Genomic DNA, 27,440 nt, shown 5'->3' on the forward strand with positions numbered 1-27,440 from the left:
TAGGTTTGACGTCAGAACCCGACGTCAGATTGATGTCAGAACATGACATCGGATTGACGTCACCATCCAAAATCGGACAGACGTCGGATTTTGGTTGGAAATGAAAGTCGGGTTGATATCAGAACCCGACGTCAGATTGACGTCACCATCCAAAGTCGGACAGACGTTGGATTTTGGTTGGAAAGGAAAGTTGGGTTGACGTCAGAACCCGAGGTAGGTTTGATATCAGAACTCGACGTCAGATTGATTTCAGAACATGACATCGGATTGACGTCACCATCCAAAGTCGGACAGACGTCGGATTTTGGTTGGAAAGGAAAGTTGGGTTGACGTCAGAACACGATCTCAGATTGACGTCAACATCCAAAGTCGGACAGATGTTGGATTTTGGTTGGAAAGGAAAGTTGGGTTGACGTCAGAACACGATCTCAGATTGACGTCAACATCCAAAGTCGGACAGATGTTGGATTTTGGTTGGAAAGGAAAGTTGGGTTGACGTCAGAACCCGAGGTAGGTTTGACGTCAGAACTCGACGTCAGATTGATGTCAGAACATGACATCGGATTGACGTCACCATCCAAAGTCGGACAGACGTTGGATTTTGGTTGGAAATGAAAGTCGGGTTGATGTCAGAACCCGACTAATGTTGGTTTCTGTAGTCAACCCAATTTTCATTTTCAACCCCAATCCAACCTGTCCAATGTTGGAGATTAACGTCAATCTGACGTTGGATTCTGACATCATTCAACCTGATTTTAATTTTCAACATTGGGTTTGGTCTTCTAAATGCGAATTTTGTCATTGTTTTGGAGCACACTAGCTTATAGGTAACAGTAAGGCTAACATATTCATACTAAAAGCCAAAAACTTTAAATAGGGCACTATTTTTAGGGTGTCCGAAACCATTGTGGACGTTATTGAGTGCACTTATTCAATCTCACATTCAATCCCACTGTGTTCTAGAAATAAATTTTATATTGATATGAGGGTATATCGCATAGATTCAGAGGCATATGGTACTGTATTACATACAACAAAAATAAAACAATGCATAGACATACTTTTGATACTTAAGTTCTTTTAAAAATGAGTACTTCTGTACTTTTACTTGTAACAGAGTAATATTTGACCAGTAGTAACTGTACTTTCACTCAATTCTCCAGTAAGGAAGTCGTGTACTTTGTCCACCTCTGCAAGACAATAATTCTCTAATATAAGAACATTTAAGAGAATTACATTTACAATAACATTTGAATTATATATGCTGACTGCTTCATTTAAAGCAAATGGAGAATTCACTGAACACTAATTCATATTTTGTAGGTAGGCTACAACCATAACAGTGAAAACAACGCTGTTGGAATATTATAGTGATTCACCAACAGAGAGCAGCAGCAGCCTCATCTAAACACCCAGCAGCTCCTGTAGGGAAGTGAGATTCATTTGTACGAATCGATTCATTCGATTCGCGTCAATGAACCAGTTCAAACAAACAACAATGTTTCAAATAATCGTGTTCTCCACTGTTTATCACTAATATTTTGGCTATAGTCTGGCAAAATATAATAGTTTTCGTCAAAATACCACATTAGTTACAGAAAGTTCTGCTGTAAAACTCTAATAATCAGTAATCGTAATTTCTTTCAGAATTCCTTTATTTTCAGTACCAAGTTACCATAGGCTGACAGACAAACAGCGAAACCAGCCCAAAATTATTTGTTCGTGGCTTTCCAAATCGGTTCAATTGAACCATTCAGTCTCTTCAAACGAACGATTCGTTCGCGAGTCGAACATCCCAATCCTGTGCTTGACAGCTCAGAGGAGAGGTCTGGAGGACCACGACGCGCAGGAACAGTCCTCAATCTCTCACATTATTTTTTTGTCAGTTATTCAGATCCATATATAAATATAAAGGCCGCAGAAAGCTGTGTATAGATTGAAATATTCGCTATCATCGGTTGCCAGCGCTCTCGCTCAGAGTATTCATCCCGGGATTTTGAATGGAAGTGGAGGCTGAAGGGGCGGCCAGCCTGTGTGAGGCCGGGGATGGGAGTCCGTTATCCGGGGCAGCATCATCCGATGACGCGGGGACGACAGACGACGGGGATGCGGGTAACTAGCCACTCGGGGTTTGATTCGATAGAGGGGTTTAAAAAGACTTCGGTTCATGCAATCTCATCTGATTGATTCATAGGTGGCTGGGATACACTTGGATAGAGCTAGCAAGACTAGCATTCATGCATGGAGAAGGGACACTGATGCATGTGATATATCATTCCTGCATCAGATTGTTGGGATTCTCATGCAGCCATAGAGAGAGAGTGTACTGTGCGATTATAATAGGCTATATAGTTTTATGGGCATGTTGTTGTCAGGTGGATGGTTTGATATGACGGGTTAAAACCAGAATCAGCTCGCTAGCCATCAGCATAGCAGGGACACTAGGTAGATGACAGATGGGATGATGGGGGTTTCAGGTGAGAAATGGGGTAAAGGCTTAATAAATGCCATAAAATGTGCATATGCATATGCAAATTTGAATGCATAAGATGTATTTTGTAGACTAGATGGCATTTTATAGCAATGTTTTGTTTTCAGAATGATTTATTAATCTTCCTTAATTTATTTGAGTGTGGTGTCACCTTGGTGTAATGATGGTAAATTGTTATTTAGCCTTTTTTTTCACTTCAATTTATCATTTTTGTTATTTATTTGTATTGTACAAAATACCAAATTATTTTCCATATATAAAAAAGATATATATGTCGTCTATGGAAAATAATTTGGTATTTTGTACAATACAAATCTTAGTGACCTAGAAATAGTGCAGTCTTAAATATTTCTTAATGTATGTCTTAAACTTTTTGTTTATATATATAGGCTATATTTATATTTTTTTCAAATTTAAATTTGATTTTGTACCCCACTGTATGCCATGGTATATTAACAAATACACACACAAAAAAACTTGGTTCAATCTGATAATTTCATTTTTTTCACTTTCATAACAGAGTTACTTTATTTATCAAATACACTCTTGTTTCTAAGAGAATGTGCTATTTTCTTCTCGGTTCCCCATTTGCGTTTTTCTGCTGTTAATAAGTCACGTATCTGTGTGTGAGGTGTCAATGAGTGTGTTAACATGCACACTACGCAGATAACCATCAAAAATCGCCTCATTCTGTAAATCCAGAACACTGTAAAAAATATATATATGATCAATAAGTTATGACAACTTTAACTCATCAAAATAATTTAAGCAATTATCTACTTTTTTATAAGTTATGCAAGATTCAACTCACTTTTTAAGTCAGTTTAATGTAATTTAAGTTGAAATGACTTAAACATCCAAGTTGATTGTACTTAAAAATTTAAGGCAGCAACTTTTTTTACAGTAAAAGGAAAGAAAGCTACGTTTTAAATGATCAGTTTTTCCTCTGCTTTTAACATGAATATGTAAACAGATATACACAAAAAACAAAACTATACCATTATTTTCTTGTGTTGTTAAACATAATCAGTTTAAGATAGTTCTTGTAAACGCACACAAGTCATCTTATTGAAGAGCACAAAATGTGATCCACTCCAAAAAGAGCCTATGTTCAGCAGTATACTTAATATTGACCTTTATCCAACTCATTGTTGACAAGGTTTGTTCTTTTGCATCTGTGTTGAAGCTTTGCAAACTGCATTGTGGTTACCGTTGTTCAAAGACATAAATGTCAACGTATCTGGCTCGTAGTAAATGTCACATACTCTCTTGTAGTCCCATCATCTTCTCTTTAATTGCTAAAAGTGCATCCAAACACTCCCTGAACTCCCCTGGCGTCTCCTGCCTCGGCATCCTCCTGTTTTCATTGGTTTTCTCCCCGGGAAAACATGCTGACTGTTGAGCATGCAATCACATGACATGGCCTGTGAGTCATTTTCTCACCTGAAGTGACATTGACACACTCTAAAATTAGATTCAATTTTAGTGAGTCTAATTGAGTTCGTTAGCAGTGTTTATGTCCAAAAAGGTTGCTAAATCTCACCACAATGGAATTAAATGTTTACATTTGTGCTTAAAATTATTAGTGTTTTTTGTGTTTTCTGAATGTTAGATGATGGCAAATGTGATCTAAATGTCCAAATAGGCGAAATAATGCACAGCTGAATATCCAATTTTGATGGATACGATAAATTAAGAAAAAACTATTATCGGCCGATAGCCAATATGATAACAATATATTGTTATTGTTCGCCTGTGCAAAACTCACCGCCACAACACCAGGATGGTAGCCGCATACTTTTTTTTTGCAAGTTGCAAATTTAATTTCTGCGAAAAAATTGGAACATCGCAAAGCAATTTTCGAATAAGCTATTTTTGCTCTGCTGTATTGCAAGTAAATTTGTTTCTGACGTACTTTATTCATGTCTTCCGAGATCGTTTTTTATGCAAATTTTGGAATTTTGTTGCGTATTTATTTGCATCTTAGTGTTTCCATCCAGTTTTTTTTATGCAGTATCGCAAAGTTTGTATAAATTCATGGATATCTCTGGTTTTTCCTTCAGTGTGAAGAAATGTGTGATTTATTTGTTTATAATATTTGTTGGTTTATTGCCTCGAAAATTGTAAGTTACAGAAAAGTTGAATTAATCAACCTTATTTATCAATGTGGAAGTGAACTATGAATGTTCTGTTACATATGCTCCTGTTTTATTATTCTAGCGTCATGCATTTCTTTTTTATCGACACTTGAATGTGTGTAAGTTTCATAAAAAAAGCAACATTTTGAGCAAAAAGCTGAGAAAATCACGTTTTTGTCAAAGACTATGTCTGGATCGGATTCGGAACGATGATCAAAACACAGATGGAGTAGATCGAGTTCATCTACACCCCAAAGCTTTACAGTCCTATACCTCGTCCTGGTTCGCATTTCATTCAGTAACATTAGGCATTTTAGATGTATATGCTGTTTAATGTTGGTGATTGCGTTATTTTACATATGCATATGATTACATATGATATCGCTTGTTTCTGTTTCTTCTACGCCTGTGCTTTGATCAGGAGATTCAGTACTCTTTCAGAAGGTGTGTCATAGCGCCCCCTACAGTACAAAAGTGAAAACACGGAAAGCCGGAAATGTCCGTTAATGGCGGGGAAAGAGTTAACTGTAGTAGGTCAATAATTAGAAGAATAACAAAGTGCAGTAAACGGTATCTTTTATAAAGATCAAAGCTTTAACTATGAGCAATAATATTAGTCTTTACACGTAGTAATACAATGATTGCTCCTGATTCGACCCGTCTGAATGATAAATACATTGCTGTTCTGTTCAGAGTCCGTCTCGCTCGGCTCATTAAAAACAGAATTGAACGGATGAAGACTGAGATAGGAAAAGATCTATATTGTAGATTAATTATAAAAGAATTTCATTACCGCCAAACGGACCGTCTCAAGCACCACTTCAGTATCATCATGTGGTGGTGGTGGTAAATGTACACAATTAAAGCATCTGTGAAATGCAGACATGGCTTTCTCGGTCTATACACATAACATCCCATGAGATGCATATATAATCAAACCCTAGGCGATACTCAAAGCTGTAATAGTGTTTTGCTCGCTGATATCGCTTTGCAAAACAGGGAAGGTCTGTCTGCACACTCCATCTATTTCCTCAACACGTGTTATTCTAAGAGCTCAGACTGCTGGGAGTTTTCAAGCTCCGGTGGGAAATGGAAAACAAGCAAGAATTGCATAATGGTGTCTCTCTGTATTCCTTGCCCCCCTCGCTTATGTCCCGAAGAGGATGGAGCTTTTTATAGGCCAGGGCACTGGAAGACACTCAATCCCATCGGAACCTCAGAGGGAGTAGAGTGTCTTTTACTAGAGGACGCAGAGTCCCCCATTGACATATTTGTGTTTAATGCATTGTAAGTGTAACCAACCATCGTTTATGAAGAGTTACCGGAACAGCTATTGTAAATGGTTCCCAGAACGTTGTCAAATAGTTGCTAAAGTGTAGTGTATTGTTGCGTGGTGCACTCTTAAAAATAAGGGTTTCAAAAGGGTTTTTTTGCTGTGATGATGAGATAGAAGAACCATTTTTGGTTCCTCAGAGTAACTTTCAGTCAGTTCTTAATAGAACAAATTTTTTTTTTTCGTATTGTGAAGAACATTTAAAAATCTTTTTGCACTATAAAGAACTTTTTGTAGAATGGAAATGTTGGGTTATCCATGTCATCCATAAAGCAGAGCTGGGTAATATCTGATTACATGTAATCTGGATTACGTAATCAGATTCCTAAAATATAATAGTTGTAATAATTCGATTATATTACATGTTCAAAATACTTTTAATCACTCTACAGTTACTTTTTTATTGATTACATTCACTGATTCTCTCATTTTTAAAATTCTTCCTAATTTTATCTTTAAAATGTTTTACTTTCTAAAAAGCCTATTGTTTATATATAGAAAGTCTTCAAGTTTTGTGGAGTTGAACACACAAGAACGGTCACTAGTTAGGCGGCTATAATTACATGGAAAATTGAGAGGAATCTTTTCTTTTTTTTTCCCTTTTTTAAGAGTTTTATTTGGATTGTTTTATTTTAAAATATTTTCAATTTGATCAATTTGCTAGTAATCATCCCAGCACTGCCAATAAAGGACCTTTATTTTTTAAGAGTGTATGATATTCTGTTTGGTTGCTTGGTGGTTTCTTTCTGGCCCAAAATCTTTTAGATTTTCTGGTCCCTACATATAGCTTATGTGCCTTCTTCAATATGTATTTGAGATACTTTTCACCTGTTTTATCGTCGTAGGCTAAAATTGTAAAAAAGCAAACACCATTTAATAGAGTGCGTGAACACATGCGCACTAGAAAGTTTCATCCTTGTCCAGTGTTTAAACTATTTTGTTTTTCCATAAGTTATTAGAAAAAAAAATCTTTGTATTTATTTAACCCCCTCACACAAGTGTATCCATTGGTAAGTGTGTCTATTGTTGTTGCATCTCCAGTAGTTTGTTGTTGTTCTGCCTCATCCGTAGGCATAAAAATGAAGTATACTTTGGGCTTAAGTCTGATGAACTTTGAATAAAAGCATCTGTTGAATGGCGTGTTACTTAAATGAAATTTCCAAGAGGAACTTGGTTTTGTTTTCATCTCTCAGATCAGAAGTGAACAAAGAAAATGGTTTTGTGGCCTTACTGGTAGGTTTATAATCTCTTGTTTCCTTTGGTTTGCTTTATACAGTTCTGTTTTACCAGATTATGAACAGTTGTTCATATGTCTTGTCATGGTTTTACTTCATGTATTTCGATTTTTGCCATCATACCATGTGATATCATTCACCCAGAGTAGCATATACATGCTAAGTCTTTGGTAAATTTAGTCTCATTTAATTAATGTTAGCTTGAGGTGTCAGGTGACACCTCGAAGATTCTGTCGTCAAGTTCTTCATTTCAAGTCCATTTTGAGCTGGCTGTGATCACACCTACCCAAAGCATATGGAATTTCAGGAGGTGTTATGCTAATTCATTAGCACTGGAGATGTTTTGAGCTCTTACCCGTGTTTTAAACGTTTTTTAAGTTCATTATGGCTTGACATAGAAGTGTCTGAACATTTCAAGAATATATAAAAGTGTAGTCTTGAGTAACTCAATGCTAGGCTAACTCAAGGCTAGGCTAACTTTAGGCTAGTTTAAGGTAATGTTTGTAGTGCTTTAGCTAAAAAATAATATTCCCCTAAACTCTGTTTAACTAAATTTCCCTTCCACAAAATCAGTTTCTGAACCTTGATGTTTGTAACCACTTTTAACAGTTTATACATTTTGTGTGTCAAATATGTAGCTTAGCGGTTAGCACATATGCTCAGACACTGTCTCAAGTAGGCAGTTTAAATCTCAGTCATTTTCTGTCTTTTCTTCTTTACCTATAAATAAAAAGCACATTTTTGCTGGTCTTTATTAGATGTGCGGTCGACCCTGGCTAGTGGAGTATAGCAGAAATCCTACAGCATGTTTGCACTCCAGCTTGAACTGAGGCCAAACCTAACATCAGCGAACAAGGTCTAGGAAAAAGCTCTTTTATGGAGAACCATAATGTTGCCCAAACAGTCCATAACAGTTTCAGGAGCCCACATTGACAGCTGGATCCAGAAATAACAGGAACTTTTGGTCATGAGGTTTGTTGGTGTGGATGTGCTATTTCAGAGGTGAAATGGGACATTGCAGCCTTTATGTTTTTACTAACTTTGAGCTTCCAACTTTACAACAACGAATTCAGCTAAAACGGGAAGCTTGCAGGTGGAAAATCCATCTTGTAATGAATTTAGCAACAAACCAGCTTCCAGTTGGTTATGTCATGTTAGCTAGTCTTCCAGCCTAGCCATCTGCACCAGATGGTTGACCAGATGGAAACCTGCCATGATGTTTCAAAACAGTTACCAGCTTAAAAGTATACTTAGTTCACCAAAAAATGATTATTTTCTTACAATCTTCCAAGTTTGCTGGTAATCGTTGCAACTGTATCAATGAGTCAATATGTCAAGAACTGATTCAGATCCATTCTGAGTGGTTTCAAATGATTAATTGAATTTCGAACTTGTTAACAATCACAAGCTAACGTATTTAGAGCATATGTTTAGATTTTCCTTTCTAGCTAATAATCATTTTAACTGGGCCGAAAGTCAAGAACTAATTAATTCTGATTTGTGAACGAATTGTTCCGATTTTGTGAACCATTTCTAATGATTCATTAAAGATCTGACAAAAATAAAATACTTTTTTTTGTCAAAATAAAAGTTTGATGGCTTAATGTTTGAAAATAACCATACATTTTAGTATTGTAATTTTACAGTTGCAAGGGAAGATAAAAGTAATGTATTATTATAAATTATTTTACAGTAGAATATTACAATAGTAATTTGTTTTTTAGTAATTATTATATTTTTATTTAGTAATAATAATTATGTTTTTTTTGTTTTGTTTTATTGCCATTTATATAACTTCATTTTCTACAACAGCACTTCAAACAAGCACAGCAAACTTTTTTAAGTCACAGAATAATTGCAATTACTGTAGATTTATTCCCCAAGTCGTGCAGCCCTGATATTATGTTTTTATGACCTTTCTGAAGTTTAAAACTTCCAGACTAAAGCCATTGAATAGAGTAACCAGTAAATTTCTCAAAATTTCTCCTTTTCTGTTCTATAAACAAAAGAAACTCATACAGGTTTGGAACGACATGAGGCTGAGTAAATGGGGACAGAATTAACATTTTTGGGTTGATTTTTCCTCAAAGCTGTTTTTAGCTGGATTTTCCAGCATGCCCGTCATCTTGGTTTTGCTGTTGCTTTCTCACTGCATGGCTATGAGCTGCTCTGTCTAGCGGCCAATGCCCTATTTAGAGCAGCATGTGTCTGTTGATGCCACATGCATATACAAACTCTGAGAAAGCTTGTTGACCTTGATTGGGATGCCATGGAAACCGAGGAACTGAATGGGAGCGTGTGCAGATGCGTCTGGGACGACCGCGGGGTGAGAAGCACGGCTCAAGGAATCCAGCCGTCATCTTCACATGGTGTGTTTTCATCAAATCATCTTTGTCAACAAACATCCCAGTCGCCGCTGACAGCTGCTGCTGATGCTCGAGGGGCAGCGATGGAATATAAATGGAGGCTGAATAATGAAGCCGGCTGATGATGTCTGACCCGTTGACCCTTCAAGTCTGGTTATAAGTTCTGATGAATATGTCTCAAATAATCACAGGCACACAAATCTGGTTTTAAATCACGACTGTCTGAATTTTCATTTTGCAAACAATGAAATGTAATCCTTTAATTGAGAGAGTGTCGTCAATACCCGGTTAATCACTGTTCTTTTTCTTTCCTAGACACGATATCGAAAAAGGCTTTCATCACAGAGGTACATTCCTTTACCTCATATCACGAATATTTACTATTAGACTGCAATGAAACCTGTTCATTTAGGGATTGCAGGTTGGTGGTATCACATATTTTTTGTTCTTTTTACACCAGATGCCTTCATCGTCAGGCCAGCCGGCTCATGGGAAGAAGATCGGTCACAGAGGAGTGGATGCTTCAGGAGAAACCACATATAAGAAGGTGCATTGCTCCAAATCAATCAAATCAACAACTTTTTCTAGATTCGATACTGGTTCCATTTAGATTATTTTAGTAACTTATAGGGAGGCACAATATATTGGTACCATACCAGCCAATTATTATTATTATTTTTTAAACGTTACATTTTTTATATATATTAAAAAAAAAAAAAAAAAAATATATATATATATATATATATATATATATATATATATATTAATTTTTCAATTTTTTTTTTAATGTTTTATATTGGTCAAAATAGTATTTTTAATTGTACATGCTCATTTATTGATTCCATTCAGATTGTTTACTTTTTTTTTCCAAAGTTTTATATCGGTTGATGTTGTATATTTAATTGTACATGCTTATTTTCTCTCGTTACATTTAGATAACCTTTGCCATCATCTATATAAAAACACTAATAATTTAATGACACAGTGACATGTAGGGCCCTATCTTGCACCCACCACAATTGACTTTGTACACCGACGCATGTATCATTCCTATTTTGCACCCGCGCACAGCGGACTTTTCCCTCCACTGACGCACGTCGGTAATCAAGGGAATGAACTTGCGCTGCGAAAAGAGGAGGCGTGTTCCGGCGCAAACGTTTCCTGGTGCTATTTTGCAGGTTTAGAAAACAATTCTGCCACTGACCAGGAAAAAACTAGTCTAAAGTAAGTGGCGCGTTGCACATGTTATTCATATGCTATTTTAAGGGCGCACGCTTGGCCATAACGCGCATACACTTTGCTTATCTTATCTACACACAGACGCAGCAGTTCTCATTTTTAGAAAACCATACATTATTACAAGGAAAAATATTACCACACGAGGGAAATCATTGTTGTGTCCATGAAGATGTGAAAAATCTAGCTTACACATTTACCCAAATTATTATACTCCTGTTTAACGAAAGCTAATTTGGATGGGTTTCTCCCATCCCCAATGTCACTTCTCTGTGTTTTATGGCCCTGACAAGAACGTCGGTCTCCTCGGCTGTGAACCGCTCCTGGCGTGCGCCTGGCAAATCCGCTGTTATAATAGCAATCCGCCATGGAACAAGCGCACCTGCTTTTAAAGGGAATATGAGATGACGCTCTGATTGGTTTATTTCACGTTACGCCCAAACCACACCTATGAATAATGAAGCTACTTCAGACCAACCCATTTTAGATTTGCGTCGGGCGCAAGAGTCATTTATCCCGCCGGTATAATAGCAACAGCGCCCAAGACCCGCCCACAAAGTTACTTGCGAAAAGTTTCGCGCTTGATACTTGCGTTTCAGATCGTTAAAATAGGCCCCGTAATCTTTAGCAAAAATAAATATTCCCTTTTCATACTGCATATTTAAATTTTGTAATGCCTAAATTCACTTTAACATTTAAACCAGTTGATTTTAGGTTAACGTTTTATTTGTTTTTATTTTTTTAGACAAAATAGTGCTTTTTTTATTTATTTACAATTGACCATTTAATACATAAAAATGATTGTATATAAATAATTATAATTATAATAATAATATACAAACTAATTATCGGTTTATCTGTATCGACCAGAATTGTAATATTGCTTAAAAGCTCGTTCTGCAGAAATGTGGTACTAGACGGTATCAGAACAAAAAACGTAGATTAAAAGATCAATCTCTGGGTTAATATTGAAGAAAATGCATCTCAAGTCATTTATATCTGGGTTTTTTTTTTTCTTCTTTTTTCAGACCACATCTTCAGCACTCAAGGGGGCCATTCAGCTTGGGATTGGCTACACGGTTGGCAACTTGAGTTCCAAGCCTGAGCGGGATGTCCTGATGCAGGATTTCTATGTGGTGGAGAGCATCTTCTTCCCCAGGTGAGCTATCCGTCTGAGGTTGAGGGTGGATGTAAAATTTCACATGCAATAAATGTTCTTCTCCTTGTTCTTCCAGTGAAGGGAGCAACCTGACACCAGCCCATCATTTCCCAGACTTCCGCTTCAAAACCTACGCTCCCGTGGCCTTCCGTTACTTCAGAGAGCTCTTCGGGATACGGCCAGATGACTATTTGGTGAGAAATCTAAGCTAAAGGCTTTTTAATACTAAATGCTTGCATTTATTCGGGACCACTGAAGAATCGCTCAACCTGAATTTATCTATATTTGTGTTGGCCTTTAGTATTCGCTCTGTAACGAACCACTGATTGAGCTGTCCAATCCGGGAGCCAGTGGTTCAGTCTTCTATGTCACCAAGGACGATGAGTTCATCATCAAGACAGTTATGCACAAGGAGGCGGAGTTTTTGCAGAAGCTTCTTCCTGGATATTACATGGTGAGTTGCTGTACTTTGACTGATGCATTTAAATTGGGTTTTTAATGTCCAATCCCGATATCTTGAGAACAGGGTGTATATATTATACAATACATTAATACTGCATTATTTAATACAGTTATTGACAGCAAATTATATGTAGCCCACATAAAATTAGTCAAATACTTATTTTACACAATATTTAATTTATTTTTGGAACTGGCACAGTGGTGAACTAATATTTATGTCCAAATATTAACCGATTATCTGCCTGGCAAATATTTATTGGTGTATCACTAATGCAGCCTTCTACTTTTTATGTTTTTCAGCTACAATAATTTTACAGTAAATGCACAGTTTATGTTGTTACTTTTTAAGAAACTATATATCGGTAGGATATCGGTTATTAACCGATATTAGAATTTATTTAAAATCATCGGGCAAAGCTTTAGTGTGATAAAGTGTTTAGAGTTTTATATTTAGTTAATTCTGACAATAAATTATCAGCTGGCCAGAACAAAAATTATTACCAGCCAGAATTTTTATAGTGTGTATCTTTATTTGAAACTAATGGTCAGCTAATGTGTATTTTCAATGTCCTATGCCGATATCTATAGAGCAGGGCAATAAATACTGCATGATAAAATAGTTTAATGATAGCAAACAAGATATATCCTATATAAAATTAGTGAAGTAATTATTTTACTAAATTTGTAAGACATTTTAGAACTGACACACAGTAAATACAGAGGTTATGATGTTATTTTTTGGCATGTTGTTACTTTATGAGAAACAATATATCGGTACCATATCATAATTATGATACAGTACATTATATGATACAATATAATGATAGAAAATAAGATGTAGCCTTTATAAAATGACTTTACATTATATTCAATATACATATATATATATATATATATATATATATATATATATATATATATGGAGAAAAATTCTGTATATATATATATATATATATATATATATATATATATATATATATATATATATATATACAGTATATATTATCAGCCTGTGCGATATATAGGTGTATGAATCATGGAGATCTAGTTTTTCAGCTACAATAAGCTAGGCTAAAATACACAGTTTATGCTGTTATTCAGTACTTTTCGAGAAACATGCTTTCCAGCTTATTAACACATGCTGCCACAAATCAACCACCTGGTTAAACAACAACACTGCTGAATACCCAACAAGCTATTTCGAACTAATTTCTCCCCTGAGGCGATTTGTCTGCTATTTTCCTGAATAATAAAATAAATGACACAATTAGCATTGAAACCGTGCTTGTTCCAGCTTTCTGTCTCCATTGGACCAATGCAATAAACACTATAAGTACAAAAGAGTTTGGTTTCCAAGAGAACATGGGTTTTTCTTTCAGTAGATGATGCCTAAATGGGTTCTCAGTGTCAGCAGAGTCTGACCAGTGACTGGCTTGGCTTGTTCCATCCATTCAGCTGGAGCTAATGAGCCCATGAATAGTGACGGATCAGTTGTTGTTCAGCAACAATGCTGACCTTGGCCAGTTCGCCTACAGAAACCTGTCTTTAACACTGTTTAGCTCTTTTCCACTTTCTGTTTCTCCTCTTTGATCATATCTTGTAGGACATGTCACCTTGGTGATGGTTGTTCCACAAAGCTCCTCTAGGTTGGGTATCTGCTTTATTGCTTTGCCTTTGTGTGGTGCTTTTTAAGAGGATATAAAGTCCAATCTAATTGGAATCAGGTGGTTTTACAATGCTCTGGAACATTAGCTGGCAAACTGAATGCCATTGACTTGAGGAAGCGTTTTTTGGGGGTTGAAATGGTGTGTTTTGAATCTGAAATGTGGGAAAACAAATAATGATTACTTCAAGATAATGCATGAATGCTGTTATTGAACTAGTATTAACATTTAGAAGTGGTCATTAGCAAAAGTTGGATTTGCATGTGATATAAAAACTGATGTGTGTTGGAATATTGACATAATTTTAAGGAATGGTATCAAAAAACTAAAATTCTGCTATCATTTATTCATCATGCCGGTCTAAATCAGTGTGACTTTCTTTCTTCCGTGGAACACAAAAGAAGCTGCTCTTTTCCATACGTTGACTGTGAATACGGTGACTCCATCAAGGCTAAAAACATGACAAAAAAAGCTATATAAAAGTATCATTCAAGTACTTCTTTTTGTGTGAGGAAAAGGCTGAAAAGATGAGATTCTTATCTGTTCTTCCGTGGAACACAAAAGAAGAGGTTTTGAAGAATATTCACGCTGCAGTTGTCCATATGGTGACAGTGAACCTGGTTGCCATTAAAGGGATAATTCACCGATTAGCATTAAGCTTTGTATCAGTAGAAACCGAAATGACCGTGCTTCCCTCCATCATGTCCCTCTGAGACGAGAGATTTCTGTATTGTGTGCCTGGAAAAAAAACTCGTCATTTTGCGTCATCGGAGGCTTTTTTGGCCAGAGGCGAGAGACTACAGCCAGTAGGAGGAGCTCGTTCCGCATGTTTTCAACCCGCCCATAGGGGGATCTCACGATAAAACGGCGTCTTTTCAGTGTCGAGTCGACTAGTAGCCTAGTTGTATCGTTTCTTCCGATACTGCCCTCTGTAACCGGTAGGCGTGGCTTGGGAGTGGCCTCGTAGGGCAGCGAAGCAAGTGCATTCTGGGAGTTGTTGTCTTTCATCCACATGAGCCAAAAATACATTTTCTGGCTTTTCTCAGTCTAGAAGGCACCAACTTCTAAAATAATTTCACATTTCTACTACATAAATGACCCAATTTAAATACACATTCATATTTCCAGCGGTGAAATATCCCTTTAAGGTTAAAAAATGACAAAATAGCTAAATAAAAGTACTCTTTTTGTGTAAGGAAAAAGCAGACAATTTGAATTTCCAAGTTCGTCGAACATGGCGCAACGCATTTTGGCGCACAACATTTTAGTATCGGGTCAATAAATGATGGCAGAATTGTAACTATTCCTTTCAAGATTAAATAAATGAATTACACAATGCATGTAACCAACAAATACTAATTACAAACGTTTTCCCACAGATGTGTAGCACTGCATGGACGACTTGCATTTGAATATTCGTTCACTCCGACTGGGCATTTGATTTTTCAAATGTTTGTTTCCTTCAGAACTTGAATCAGAATCCTCGCACCTTATTGCCCAAGTTCTTCGGGTTGTACTGCGTACAATCGGGCGGCAAGAACATTCGAATGGTGGTGATGAACAACGTTTTGCCCAGGGTGGTGCGCATGCACCTCAAATACGACCTGAAGGGATCCACCTACAAGCGACGGGCCTCGAAGAAAGAGCGGGAAAAGGCGAAGCCCACTTTCAAAGACCTCGATTTCATGCAGGACGTTCAAGACGGTCTCCTGCTTGATACAGACACGCACAGCGCCCTGGTCAAGACGTTACAGAGGGACTGTTTGGTAAGTTTTGTACAGTGTGCTGGTGTCTAGAGAAAGGATGTGTGAATGGGAGGTAAATTGATGTGTTTTTGATGTTTAGGTCTTGGAAAGCTTTAAGATTATGGATTACAGTTTGCTGCTGGGAGTTCACAACATCGATCAGGCGGAGAAAGAGCAGCAGATGGAGGGATCTCAGGGCAACAGTGATGAAAAGAGGCCGCTGGCACAGAAGGCGCTCTACTCCACTGCCATGGAGTCCATACAGGGAGCGTCGGCCTGTGGAGAGGAGATTGACACTGACGACACGTGAGTGGCCCAAATCAGTCCATGTTTTGACACATATTAAGGATATTTAAAAAGTAATTGACACATTTTCAGATGCATTAAAAATGTATAAGTGAAAGGGACGCAATGACAAAATTCTAGCTGATACCATTAGCCTGGTAATGATTTTCATGTTATTGCCTATAATCAATACATTGAATTCTATACTATTTTGATACTATTTTTTTGCTTTATAAAATCTTTTTAAAGATTCATTTTACAGTTTAAAAAAAACAAACATTTCTGGATAAAATCAAGTCCTGTCCTGTCAGATATCATGTTTCATCTGGAATTGCATTTATTATGGAAGGTAATGGATTGTAAACAACAAATTTATGTTAACTAACCAAACAATTCAACTTTTTAAAAACGAATAAAGACATTGTTTTTGTTTTGTGTTTTTTGTTTTGTCTGGTTGCTTTTTGTCTTTTGTTTTGTCTAGATGTTTTTGTATTTGTTTTGTCTTTTGTTTATTTGTGTTTTGTTTACAACCTATTTATTTTTTGTATTTTATTTGTATTTATTTTTTATTAATCAGCCATTTTTTCCTTTTTTGTTCCCAGAAGTATAACTACTTGTTTTCTATTTTTTATTTTGCCAAAATAAATTAAAATTTATTGTTGTTTTTTCCTTCATAAAAAAAATGATGAATAAAAAAAAATGTTTGCCTCCATTTCCTGGCTAAAATCTAGTCCTGTCTGTTAGATATCCTGTTTCATTTGGAAATGTGTCACATTATGGAAGTAAATGGATTGCAATAAACTTATTCATGTTGACTAAAGGGGCGGTCACTACACATTTCGTTCCACACAAAAAAATATATTTTTTAGAAGTGAACAGACATTTTGTTTTGTGTTTTGTGTTTTTATCTTATTAATTAATTAATTTATTTATTTATTTATTTTGTATTTTTGTCTTTTTAGCCATTTTTCTTCTGAATGCAGTTTAAGATTTAAGCGTTTCATTTCAGTGTTTAGTCAGGTTTAGACTTTTGAGTGCTTTAGGCCATAAAAATGTTCATATTCATTAATTTCCTCATGTTTTTTTCCCTGCCAGGATGGGCGGCATTCCTGCAGTCAATGGAAGAGGAGAGCGGCTGTTACTGTACATCGGAATAATCGACATCTTGCAGTCTTACAGGTGCTTGCGTCAACCTCTCCGACTCATGTCACTTATGATTTACATCATGAGGCGTATGATTCATCATATCCAGTATGATTTAAAAGCACCATGGAGTGACTTTTTTTTCTTTTTCTGTTTAGGTTAATAAAGAAATTGGAGCATACGTGGAAGGCTCTAGTCCACGATGGGGTGAGAATTTCCTTGAATTTCAATGGCTGTTATATATCAACACCATTGTTCCATGCAATCACTCTGGATGAAAAGCTTTGGCCAAGTTAACATCCAGCTGTGTTTTGAGACTCTGTGGTCTTTGACCTTCACTATAATTCGTCCTACTTCCTACATTTTCATGTTAATAAAGCGGGGTCAGCTGCGGTACGTTAGCACAAATGGAGTTTAGTGAGAATTACGGGGTTTTGGAGGAAATGCTTGTAAAATGTGCACTAATTTGGGACCATTTTTTTAGAGGATGTGCCAATTGGGCTATTGCTGGATATGAGACGCACATGCACATACCACACACACACACGCACACACTCATTTTCTCCTCAGCTCAGCTGTTAATAAAGGAGATTTCTCCAACCCTGCCTGTGACGCATCAGTCTACGCCGTACTGTGAATGGCTCAAGATTAATTTGCATGCTAATTAAGATATTTATAGACCCAGAGCTGGTATATCTTGATCATGTCAGCTCTAAGTGTTGACTGGTGTCTCCATGAATAATGGATGTTTCACTGGAAACCTTAAGTTTGACTTAAAGCCTGCATGAAAATTATTAGTATCGCACAGTATTTAACTGTAATTTTCCATTTGCTGTCTCTTTCACTCTTCAGGACACAGTGTCTGTTCACAGACCATCTTTCTATGCGGACAGGTTCTTCAGGTTCATGAGCACTACTGTATTCAGAAAGACCTCATGTGAGTTGAATTTATATTATTGAATCACATAGATTCATTTCATGTTCTGCATGAAGAATTAATGATAAAGTAATAGGATTTTTTAGGACCAATTTGAAAATTCTGACCGATACCGACAAGACGATAAATATTTATTTTAATGACTTTCAGCCAATAAATGACCGCTAAGTCTACCACAATTGGGCTATATAAAGGAAAAATAAAACACTACTACAAATTACAGCTTTGTAGTGTGTAGTATGAAAAAGGATATTTATTTCCTTTAGATTACATATAATCATGTTATTATTTTATTTAAATAATTTGTGTTTTTAAAAGATTAACTTAAAATGACTGCAAAGGTAATCTAAATGTAAAAAAAGAGGAAATTATCATGCAAAATTAAATATTTTGTACCAATACAATATATTTTTGAAATATAAAGGTACTGATATATGTTGCATTCCTTAATGGTACTTTAAAATTTACATCTAAAATGTATGTGCTAAATTAAATGTAAAGAAAACCAAGATATTTATTATCAATATAATGTACAAGATTTTTATTTTTAGATAATAATGAAAGTCACAGTGTTAACAGTTTTTTGTAAAATCCTAACTGTAACCCTGCGAATGAAGCTTCACCTACTTTCATTATGATAATCAAAGATATTGAAACTATTTTTAATATTTAAGTGCATTTGTAAACCTGTTTCTTTCAGCGTTAAAATCCTCTCCGTCAAAAAGGGGTCGTGGGGGTCTAGCCGCGGGCAAATACGGCGGCCCCGGAGCGGCCTGGTCGGCCAGCCAGCTGCCCTTCGTGAGAGACGAAAACATCTACGACTTGAGAGGAGCCCGTAGCTTCCCCACACTGGATGATGATGGTAAACAATATACGAAAAACATTCTTCATTCTCAACTAGGAGGACTTAATGGTTACAGTCACATGTTTAAACTCTGCCTGGTTTCAGGTCGGACGGATGTGCTTCCCTGCACCCCTCCCTCGTTCGAGGAGGCCACCACAGCCTCCATCGCCACCACGCTCTCCTCCACCACCTCTCTGTCCATCCCAGAACGCTCCCCCTCGGACACCTCCGAACAACCGCGCTACAGGTAAGAGTGAGACCCTGTCTGTCGCTCTGTAATGTTCCAGCGCCACGGCCGTAGCGGGTACAATAAACTCTCTGTTCTCTTCCGTACAGGAGACACACCCAGTCCAGTCACGAAGAAACGTAAGTAAAACGGAGACTGGTCTGCAATATGGTGTAGTTCATGAAAAAATATAATCAAAAATACTACTTATTAGAATTGAACAAAGACGTGTTTTGTTTTGTTTTGTTTTGTTTTGTTTTGTTCTGTTTTGTTTTGTTTTGTTTTGTTCTGTTTTGTTTTGTTTTGTTCTGTTTTGTTTTGTTTTGTTTTGTTCTGTTTTGTTTGTCATGTTTTGTTTTGTTTTGTTTTGTTTTGTTTTGTTCTGTTCTGTTTTGTTTTGTTTTGTTCTGTTTTGTTTTGTTTTGTTTTGTTTTGTTCTGTTTTGTTTTGTTTTGTTCTGTTTTGTTTTGTTTTGTTTTGTTCTGTTCTGTTTTGTTTTGTTTTGTTTTGTTTTGTTTTGTTCTGTTTTGTTTGTCCTGTTTTGTTTGTTTTGTTTTCTTGCTTTGTATTTATCTTGGGTCTGTTTTTATTTATTTATTTGGTTTTTGTTTTTTCAAAAAACTTTCAAAAATTAGAATTCGGCTTGATTTTTATATTTTTATGTTCAGGGATAGAAAATGTATAAATGGCTTGAATATTCGATTTCCACGTTGGTCAACCAAAGATCAACCCGTGCCACTTTCAGATCTCTCACAGTTCTGTGTAGAATAACATTCGTCCGCTTCTACTATATAAGATCGTTTTGTGCGATGAACAGACCAAAATTATTCCAAAAAGAGAGAGTTTATGTTGCATAACACTTTACAATGTTTATTGCCCTCTTGGGCTTGATCTTCTTCTTAATGGAAGGATTTGCTCTTAGTGATGTGGTTTGGCTGAGCCCTCTGCTGGTGTTGTTGTAGAATGCAGGATGAGGACCAGCAGACCATCACAGTGGAGGTGGAAGTGGAGGGGCGATACGACAGCGAGCTCACCCTCGTGGCTCCCCAGGTATCGCCGGAGAACAGGTACGCACTAAAAACTGAGAAACTACCTCCACAGTCATGAGCACTTATTATATATTTACTTTTGAACACTAGATATTGTTGAACACGTTGAAAAAAAAAAAAAGATCTTAATGAAGTGTATTGGAATTAAGGGCGATGATTTAAATGCAAATGCACTGTGTCGATGAATCCAAGAGCAGTGTGGATGTGAGTTCAAGGGTATCATGGGAATGAGGAATTAGACGTGCTTCATTCATCTGAGCTCACCTGCTGAAGCTCCTCATAGTGATGGCAAAACTACACCATGGAAACTGCCACAGAGGAACATAACCAAACAGAAAGCGCTTAATCACACTAAGTACCCAAACGTTTTTGTGGTTGCCAGGCACATAATATATATATTAATGTTTTATCTATCATTGCAAATCAATATGCCTTTGAAGAAATTTTGAAGAAAGTTCACGCTGCACTCTTCCATACAGATTTGCATTAATTAAAACTTGTAAAAATGATGTTCAGTAATTGAAATAAGGCTGAATTGAAATAAAATCCAAATATTAGATGAAAAACTTAAACTTAAAAATATATAAATGTTTTGCTATGATAACTAACAAATAAATAAGTTAACTAAAACTGAAATAAAAATAAATTAAAGCTATATAGAAATATTTTTAACAACAAAAACTTAATAAAATGCCAAAAGCACATGACACAATTATTAAAATTAAAATGAAAACTAAAAATATTTTTAAAAAGCCAATTCAGTATATTAATAAATAATATAATAGTATATAAATGATACTTGAATAACACTGTATAATTTTAATTTTTTTTTAACTTTTCCACATGTAGTGAAGCTCCAGAGACGTTTCCAGAAGCCTCGTCCTCCTCCGTCCCAGCGAGCCCCAGGATAGTCGTAGAATCTGACAGCGCCAGTCTGGCCTCAGGCTGTACGAGCCGTGCCTCTGTGGACGAGGATGATGATGTGCCAATTACAGACATTTATTTCGTAAGCCCTTCACTCATCTGAACTAAAAATATGTATTGTTTTTATATAGAAAAAAAATGCATCAGAGCAGAGCTAGAACCACCTGATGACCTAATGTCAAAGCATAAAAAACATAATCAGATTTGTCCGCACTGCAAAAAAAAAATGTTTTTGTCTTGCGTACAAATAAAAGTATCTAAACATCCTTAAAACGTGATAAATTTACTTAAAAAGCAAACCAGCTATTGCATTAAGACTATATGAGAATAAATCTTGAATTAAAACGTTTTTTTTTTGTAACGCATTGTCAAATATTTTTCTTAAATCTAATATCAAGCATAAATCTAACAATATTTAGTGAGGTTCATAGTTAAAAATAAGAAATAAATTACCAATGCTGTAACTTTAAAATTCATAATATATTCTACGACGAAAAGTTTTATTATTATTATTTTTATTTTTTTATTTTTGATTGATTGAAGGATGTTTATATATTTTTACTCGAATACAAGAAAAATATTATGATGATTACCTGTGTTATATTTCATTTTTAAAAGAAAAAATACAAAACTTTATGTTCCATAAAGAAAAATGAACATTATTTTTATGACAATTAAGAACATTTTCCCCCTGATTTTAACAATACTATTAAATGTCACGCAAAAAAAAACAAGAATGCATAATTTTAATAGTATGTATGTATAAATTATGATACTATTGTATGTATTTTTTTTATTTATATATATATATTTTTTTTTTTAAGAAAAATCATGTGTTCAGACCTACAGATCTACATGCATTATGATATTGAGAATGAGAATGAGGTATGTTTTTTAAATGAGAATTTAATTGTCATGGAAATAATGCCATAATAATACCAAAAAAAAAAATCTTTCTAATATTTACTTAGAGTAAAAATATATTCATTTTGGGGTTAAACATGACTGTGACGTGTTCTTGATAGACTTTGTGAGATTCTCCCAAGTAGTAAACAGTGCTAATGTGACCATTGTTGAATTAATGGTGACTAAAGGAAACGTCTCCAATACGGGACAGAAGACAGAATCTCACAGAGGGTCTCTGTTGGCACGTGGGTGGGTGGGTATGTGTGTCCGGAGGTGTTAGGAGCTCCTTTGGCTCTTTATTTTTATCTTCACTTTCTGTATGACTGTATAAGACCCATTTAAATGAAGTTTGAGTCCATTTGTTTATGTCATTATATGTGTGGTAACTTTGAAGAACACTCATACAATACACACATTCTGGCCCATGAACTACAAAACAAACGGACATGCCAGTGAATCCACATGGATGTTTCTGAGAAATGGCATTTGTTAGACACATCAAGGCCCTTCGGGTGCCTCCTAAACTCAGTTGAATGCTGAAAAGAGGCCTAGAGACACGCAAGCGCCATCTCTTGAATTATTCATCCATTAACACCCTGCACCAGCTGCTCTGTCGTTCTTTTCTCTTATTAATGGAGCTGTCAATTTTTTCATTTATCGACTGCTAAACTGCACTCCATCTCCTTGGCATTTTCATTACCATTCTGCCATCTTTCTTTATGTGTCTGCTGTCTCTGTCCATCTCTCTTTCTCTGCCTCTTGTAAGTTCTCTGATGGCAGCGTCTGTGTTTGTCGGCCCATCACACACAGAAAAAGGCACAATGTAAGTTTTAGAGGAAACTAGTTTTAGAGGTAGTTTTAGAATTAATTGGCTCAAGTCAAGATAGCTTTTAATGTTCATAGTTTTTAGACTATTTTATCTTTTTTCCCACGCTTTGATTATTAGAATTAAACAGGCTGTTTTTGTTACTGTACCTTTAAGACTTTTATATGCAAATTAACTCACTATAATAACTTTAAAATCGTTTTGAGGTAAACAATTGCAACGGCTCAATTTATACAACTACATACGTCAAGTCAGTCTCAAAGATTTCAGTACGTTGTTCCAACGTTGTAAAAATGTTTACATAGTATTTTTAGTACAATTTTCCATTATTTTCCCCTTCTTTTATTAGTTTACTAGCTGCTAGCGTGATATTAACAAGCTTCGTGCCTGTTTTTAATCAATGTACCTGGTCTTATTGTGCAGGATTTAATAGAACTGTTTAAAAAGATTTAAAGAATGTTTTATACATTGGTGTAAAACATTTTATTGTGCAAAATGAATTGTGTGAACAAAGAAACATCAAGTAACAGAATTGAACATGAAATTTTGAAGTAGACAGACTAAAAATTTTAATTTTTTACAGTGTAGTCTTTGATCAAAATACAACCTTCTCTACAACTGAAATGACTTTTCTTGTTTGCTGATGTAATGAAAGCCATGTGGGCGGGGGGAAATAATAGTAGCCAATAATATCAATGTTAGTTTATCGTAATTCAATCAAATCCTGAAATGAAGTCCTGCCCTACAGTATTTCCCATTAATTATTCTGTTTGAAAATACTTGCGTTATATAGTACTAAAGTAAAATGTGTCGCGTTTCGTAATTTGATTAGTGTTGTCTTTACGAAGTCTATTACAGCTTGTGATTCTCATCACTTCCTTCTCAATCAAAGTTTCTCTCTTCTTTGACTCTCCAGATTACAGCTTTTGTTAATTCATTAAGTCTAGATTTTCATCTTTCCGCAGTGGCTACAAAAATATACATATCGATAAACTTGTAAAAATATATATATCGTGGCCACAAATTTAGATTTTGTTCCCACAATTTACTAATTTGTTCACTCGTTTAAGTTAAATCATGGCCACTAACTTAATAATTTGTTCTCTCGTTTTAGTAAGTCGTGATGTACTTATTCGTTCACTCGTTTAGGTTAAATTATAGCCACAATTGTATTATAGCCAAATATATAGTAAATTATAGACACAAGATATTTAAAAAAAATAGTTGGTTCCCATTACTTATTAATTAGTTCCCTCGTTTTAGCAAATCGTGGCCACGTTGAACTAATACGTTCCCCTTGTTTTGGTTTTATTACATTTTTATTTAAAAAAGGGAACGAATTATTACAACGTGGTCACGATTTAGTAAAACAAGGGAACGAATTTGACTGTGCACAAGATTTACTTAAAGGTTTACTTTTCACCCAAAAATAGTAATTACTCACCCTCATGTTGTTCCAAACCCGTAAGACTTTCGTTCATCTTCGGAACACAAATGAAGATATTTTTGATGAAATCTGAGAGCTGGCTCACTCCTCCATAGGCTTCTATGGGAACGAAACTTGCCGGCCCAGAAAGTTAGAAAAGACAATGTTTAAAATAGTCCAAGTGACTACAGTGGCTCAACCATAAGTTTATCAAGCGACAAGAATCATCGATTCAACACATGACCATCGTCGGCCAATAGTGAGCCTACGTTCTGACCTACAACCCAGAAGCGCTGCGCTGTTACACTACGCGTGAACTCACTCAGAGGCCCACACATAAGAAAATGAATAGTGGAAAAAAAAATTTGCGCACAAAAAGTATTCTCGTCGCTTGATAAACTTAAGGTTAAGCCACTGTAGTCACTCGGACTATTTTAAACATTGTCTTTACTAACTTTCTGGGCTGGCAAGTTTCGGTCACCTAGAAGCCTATGAAGGAGTGAGCCAGCTCTCAGATTTAATCAAAAATATCTTCATTTGTGTTTCGAAGATGAACGAAAGTCTTACGGGGTTGGAACAACATGAGGGTGAGTAATTACTGACAGAATTTTCATTTTGGGGTGAACTATCCCTTTAATATGAGGGTACAAACTAGTTAGCATTTTCACCCATAAATTTGCATCATATATAAAAAAATGTATATTAGTTTTCCAACCTTATTAACGTTAATAACAAATCTTTTACTTGTATGTATATTTATATATATATATCTTGACCACAAAATAAGAATTCGTTTCAACAAACTAAGTATTCGTTCTATCGCTTTAGTTGATCATGGCCACGATTTACTAATTTGTTCCCTCGTGTTAGTAAATCGTGGCCACATTGAACTAATTCATTCCCTTGTTTTGATTTAGCTAAATCAAGGGAATTTATTATTTCAACATGGCCACGATTTACTTAAAACGACACTTTTTTTTTTCACCGCATGTTATGTGCGGGGTTCCGTATCTATCTCTACCCACTGCATTTCTAATATTCCTCTCTGCCACTCTTGTTTCATGTCTGTCTTCCTCTCTGCATATTTCTACTGGCTGCCTCTGTGTGTCTCCACCCCTTCTGGCTCCCTCTGCTGTCTTGGTTGTGAACCAGCAGCCTCCAGAAGACAAAAGCTGGGTGTATTCTCCTCTGCACTTCAGCACAGGGTCAAAGACCCTTCCAGAGGACGAAGAGGAGAGTGAAACAGTAAGTGCGCAGCGTGTCGTGGGTCGACCTGGGTTTGTAATTCTTGATGTCGACAGTTGACGATTAGTCCTTGCACATTCTTTAATTTACACTTAAGCCACAGTATTCAAACGCTATTAATGTGTCCCAACAGTAATCAGACCTCAGGAGAGAGGAGCAGCTTCAAGGTTTGGACTCCTCAGACTCGTCACGTCCGGAAGCTCTACTGGTCGGATGCTACTGTCGGAATTTTCGCAACTCGAGCTTCATTTTCATCGTTCTATCACCCACTTCACAAACAACACCAAGCGAGTAGCAATACCAATGTCCAGATGTATTTATGAGGGAAAATTAATATATTTGTTTAATTATTTTATTTTGTTCCATTGTTTTGTTTTTCGTTCATCGTCTAATTTACATACTGTGAACGTGTTCTCCGATTTGAGCTCTGGGATGCAAGACTCCTCCTAAGAGTTGGCTGTATGCTATTTTTTTATGATTTTTTTATTTTTATTTTATTTATTCTTTTGGGCTGTAGGTTATGTGACCTTAATTTAAAAAAGAAAGACATTTATGCTTTATTTATGCTACTCTGGTTGTTAATGCACGTTGGTTATCAGTAGCTTTGTTACTTAACCGTTGAAAAAAAATACAAATTCGTTTGTTTTATTTCTAATTAATCTGCATTCTTGCAAATGATCCCAAATGACAGTTCATATTATGTTCCATTTCTGTTGCAGTCTTTTAATACTAATTTTAATTCATATTTCCCCACCCCCAAAATCCAGTACGTCATCGGGGCTATTAAGATGGGTTAAGCCGGAAGATGGGACCAAATTATTGTGTGGGAGGCCAAATATGTAAAACAAATTGTTACCATATCACAATCATTTCACTATTTCAGTTAAAAAGTTTGAAATTGTAAATTCACGTGTATAGAATTTGTGTGTGCCTATGCATTGAGCGTGTTTGTGGTTTTGAGTAAGCGAGTGTATTATTTTACAATGGAAGTGTGTGACACTGATTCTTATAATGTGGCCAGTTGTGATTGCTGTTGTATCTAAAATAAAAGGACTACTGCAGCAATATATTTGTAAAGTGTAGCACACACAAATTTTGGTTGCCTTAATTTCTTTTGCCAACCTCAATCCTATTGTAGTTATAATAGATTCACTGATTCAGTCTTTTTTTCTGTCTTAGAGAATTTGTATATAGATCTTTAAATACATATAAAATATATTTTAAATGTTATTTGAACTTTTATTTTGTATTTTATTTTACAAAAGATGTCCAAGCCTAGGTTCACACAAAACCCACCCATTCTTCCAGTGTTGAGGACATGCGCCATTTTCTTGTGTTAAGTCTAGGCTTTCTTTGCATCATATGTATAAACTTTACAGTTCAGATTGTAAAGTCTATACGTTCTCAGACATACAACTGTATCAATCGCTTACTCTTCCAACAGTTGAGCTGTGTTTGTGTGTGTGTGGTCAAAACGCTGTGCCCCCCCCCTCTATCAAGAGCATGACAAAACATGAGTCTACTTACATCGATGTAAAGCATAGACATTTATCCTACAAAAAAACAAAAAAAAAAACTACCACAACCAATGGACCCGTGTATGTACATTTGTTAAAACCCTTAAAATAAATACAACTCTTGATTCACAGGTTTCTTGTTGATTTTTATATTTTAATTACCGTAGTCGTTTCTTGTACCATTCAGAATTTCCTAAGTATTATAAAAACGGTTGTTAATGTGGAAAAGGGCTTAGCGCCATGTCAGGTTTTAAACAATTTTTCATTCATTTTTAAACACTTC

At 35.8% G+C, this 27,440-nt stretch overlaps 1 protein-coding gene across 2 annotated transcripts; it reads left to right on the top strand.

Moving 5' to 3' along the window:
- The first annotated feature begins 1,783 nt into the window (after positions 1 to 1,783).
- pip5k1ca (phosphatidylinositol-4-phosphate 5-kinase, type I, gamma a) lies at positions 1,784 to 27,281 on the top strand. 2 transcript variants are annotated; one of them, XM_079891168.1, is made up of 18 exons: positions 1,784 to 2,112; positions 9,879 to 9,910; positions 10,024 to 10,110; positions 11,828 to 11,958; positions 12,035 to 12,152; positions 12,260 to 12,412; positions 15,551 to 15,850; positions 15,930 to 16,135; positions 17,210 to 17,293; positions 17,416 to 17,464; positions 18,110 to 18,194; positions 18,895 to 19,056; positions 19,144 to 19,285; positions 19,375 to 19,404; positions 20,227 to 20,331; positions 21,163 to 21,319; positions 25,551 to 25,640; positions 25,774 to 27,281. In XM_079891168.1, the coding sequence occupies exons 1-18, from the start codon at positions 2,001 to 2,003 to the stop codon at positions 25,774 to 25,776; spliced, it is 2,046 nt and encodes a 681-aa protein (XP_079747294.1). In that variant the 5' UTR covers positions 1,784 to 2,000; the 3' UTR covers positions 25,777 to 27,281. The 2 variants fall into 2 exon arrangements, with proteins under 2 accessions (XP_079747294.1, XP_079747295.1); XM_079891169.1 differs by lacking the exon at positions 25,551 to 25,640 and having other exon boundaries at positions 25,774 to 26,730.
- Positions 27,282 to 27,440: the final 159 nt, after the last annotated feature.

The sequence above is a fragment of the Squalius cephalus genome, assembly GCF_949319135.1.
Source record: "Squalius cephalus genome assembly, chromosome: 13".
NCBI classification, from domain to species: domain Eukaryota; kingdom Metazoa; phylum Chordata; class Actinopteri; order Cypriniformes; family Leuciscidae; genus Squalius; species Squalius cephalus.

Coding starts and splice junctions, on each gene's coding strand:
- pip5k1ca (XM_079891168.1), top strand. CDS start 2,001: ATGGAAGTGGAGGCTGAAGGGGCGGCCAGCCTGTGTGAGGCCGGGGAT. Junction 17,294..17,415: donor GACATCTTGCAGTCTTACAG/GTGCTTGCGTCA, acceptor TTTTCTGTTTAG/GTTAATAAAGAAATTGGAGC. Junction 17,465..18,109: donor AGGCTCTAGTCCACGATGGG/GTGAGAATTTCC, acceptor TTCACTCTTCAG/GACACAGTGTCTGTTCACAG.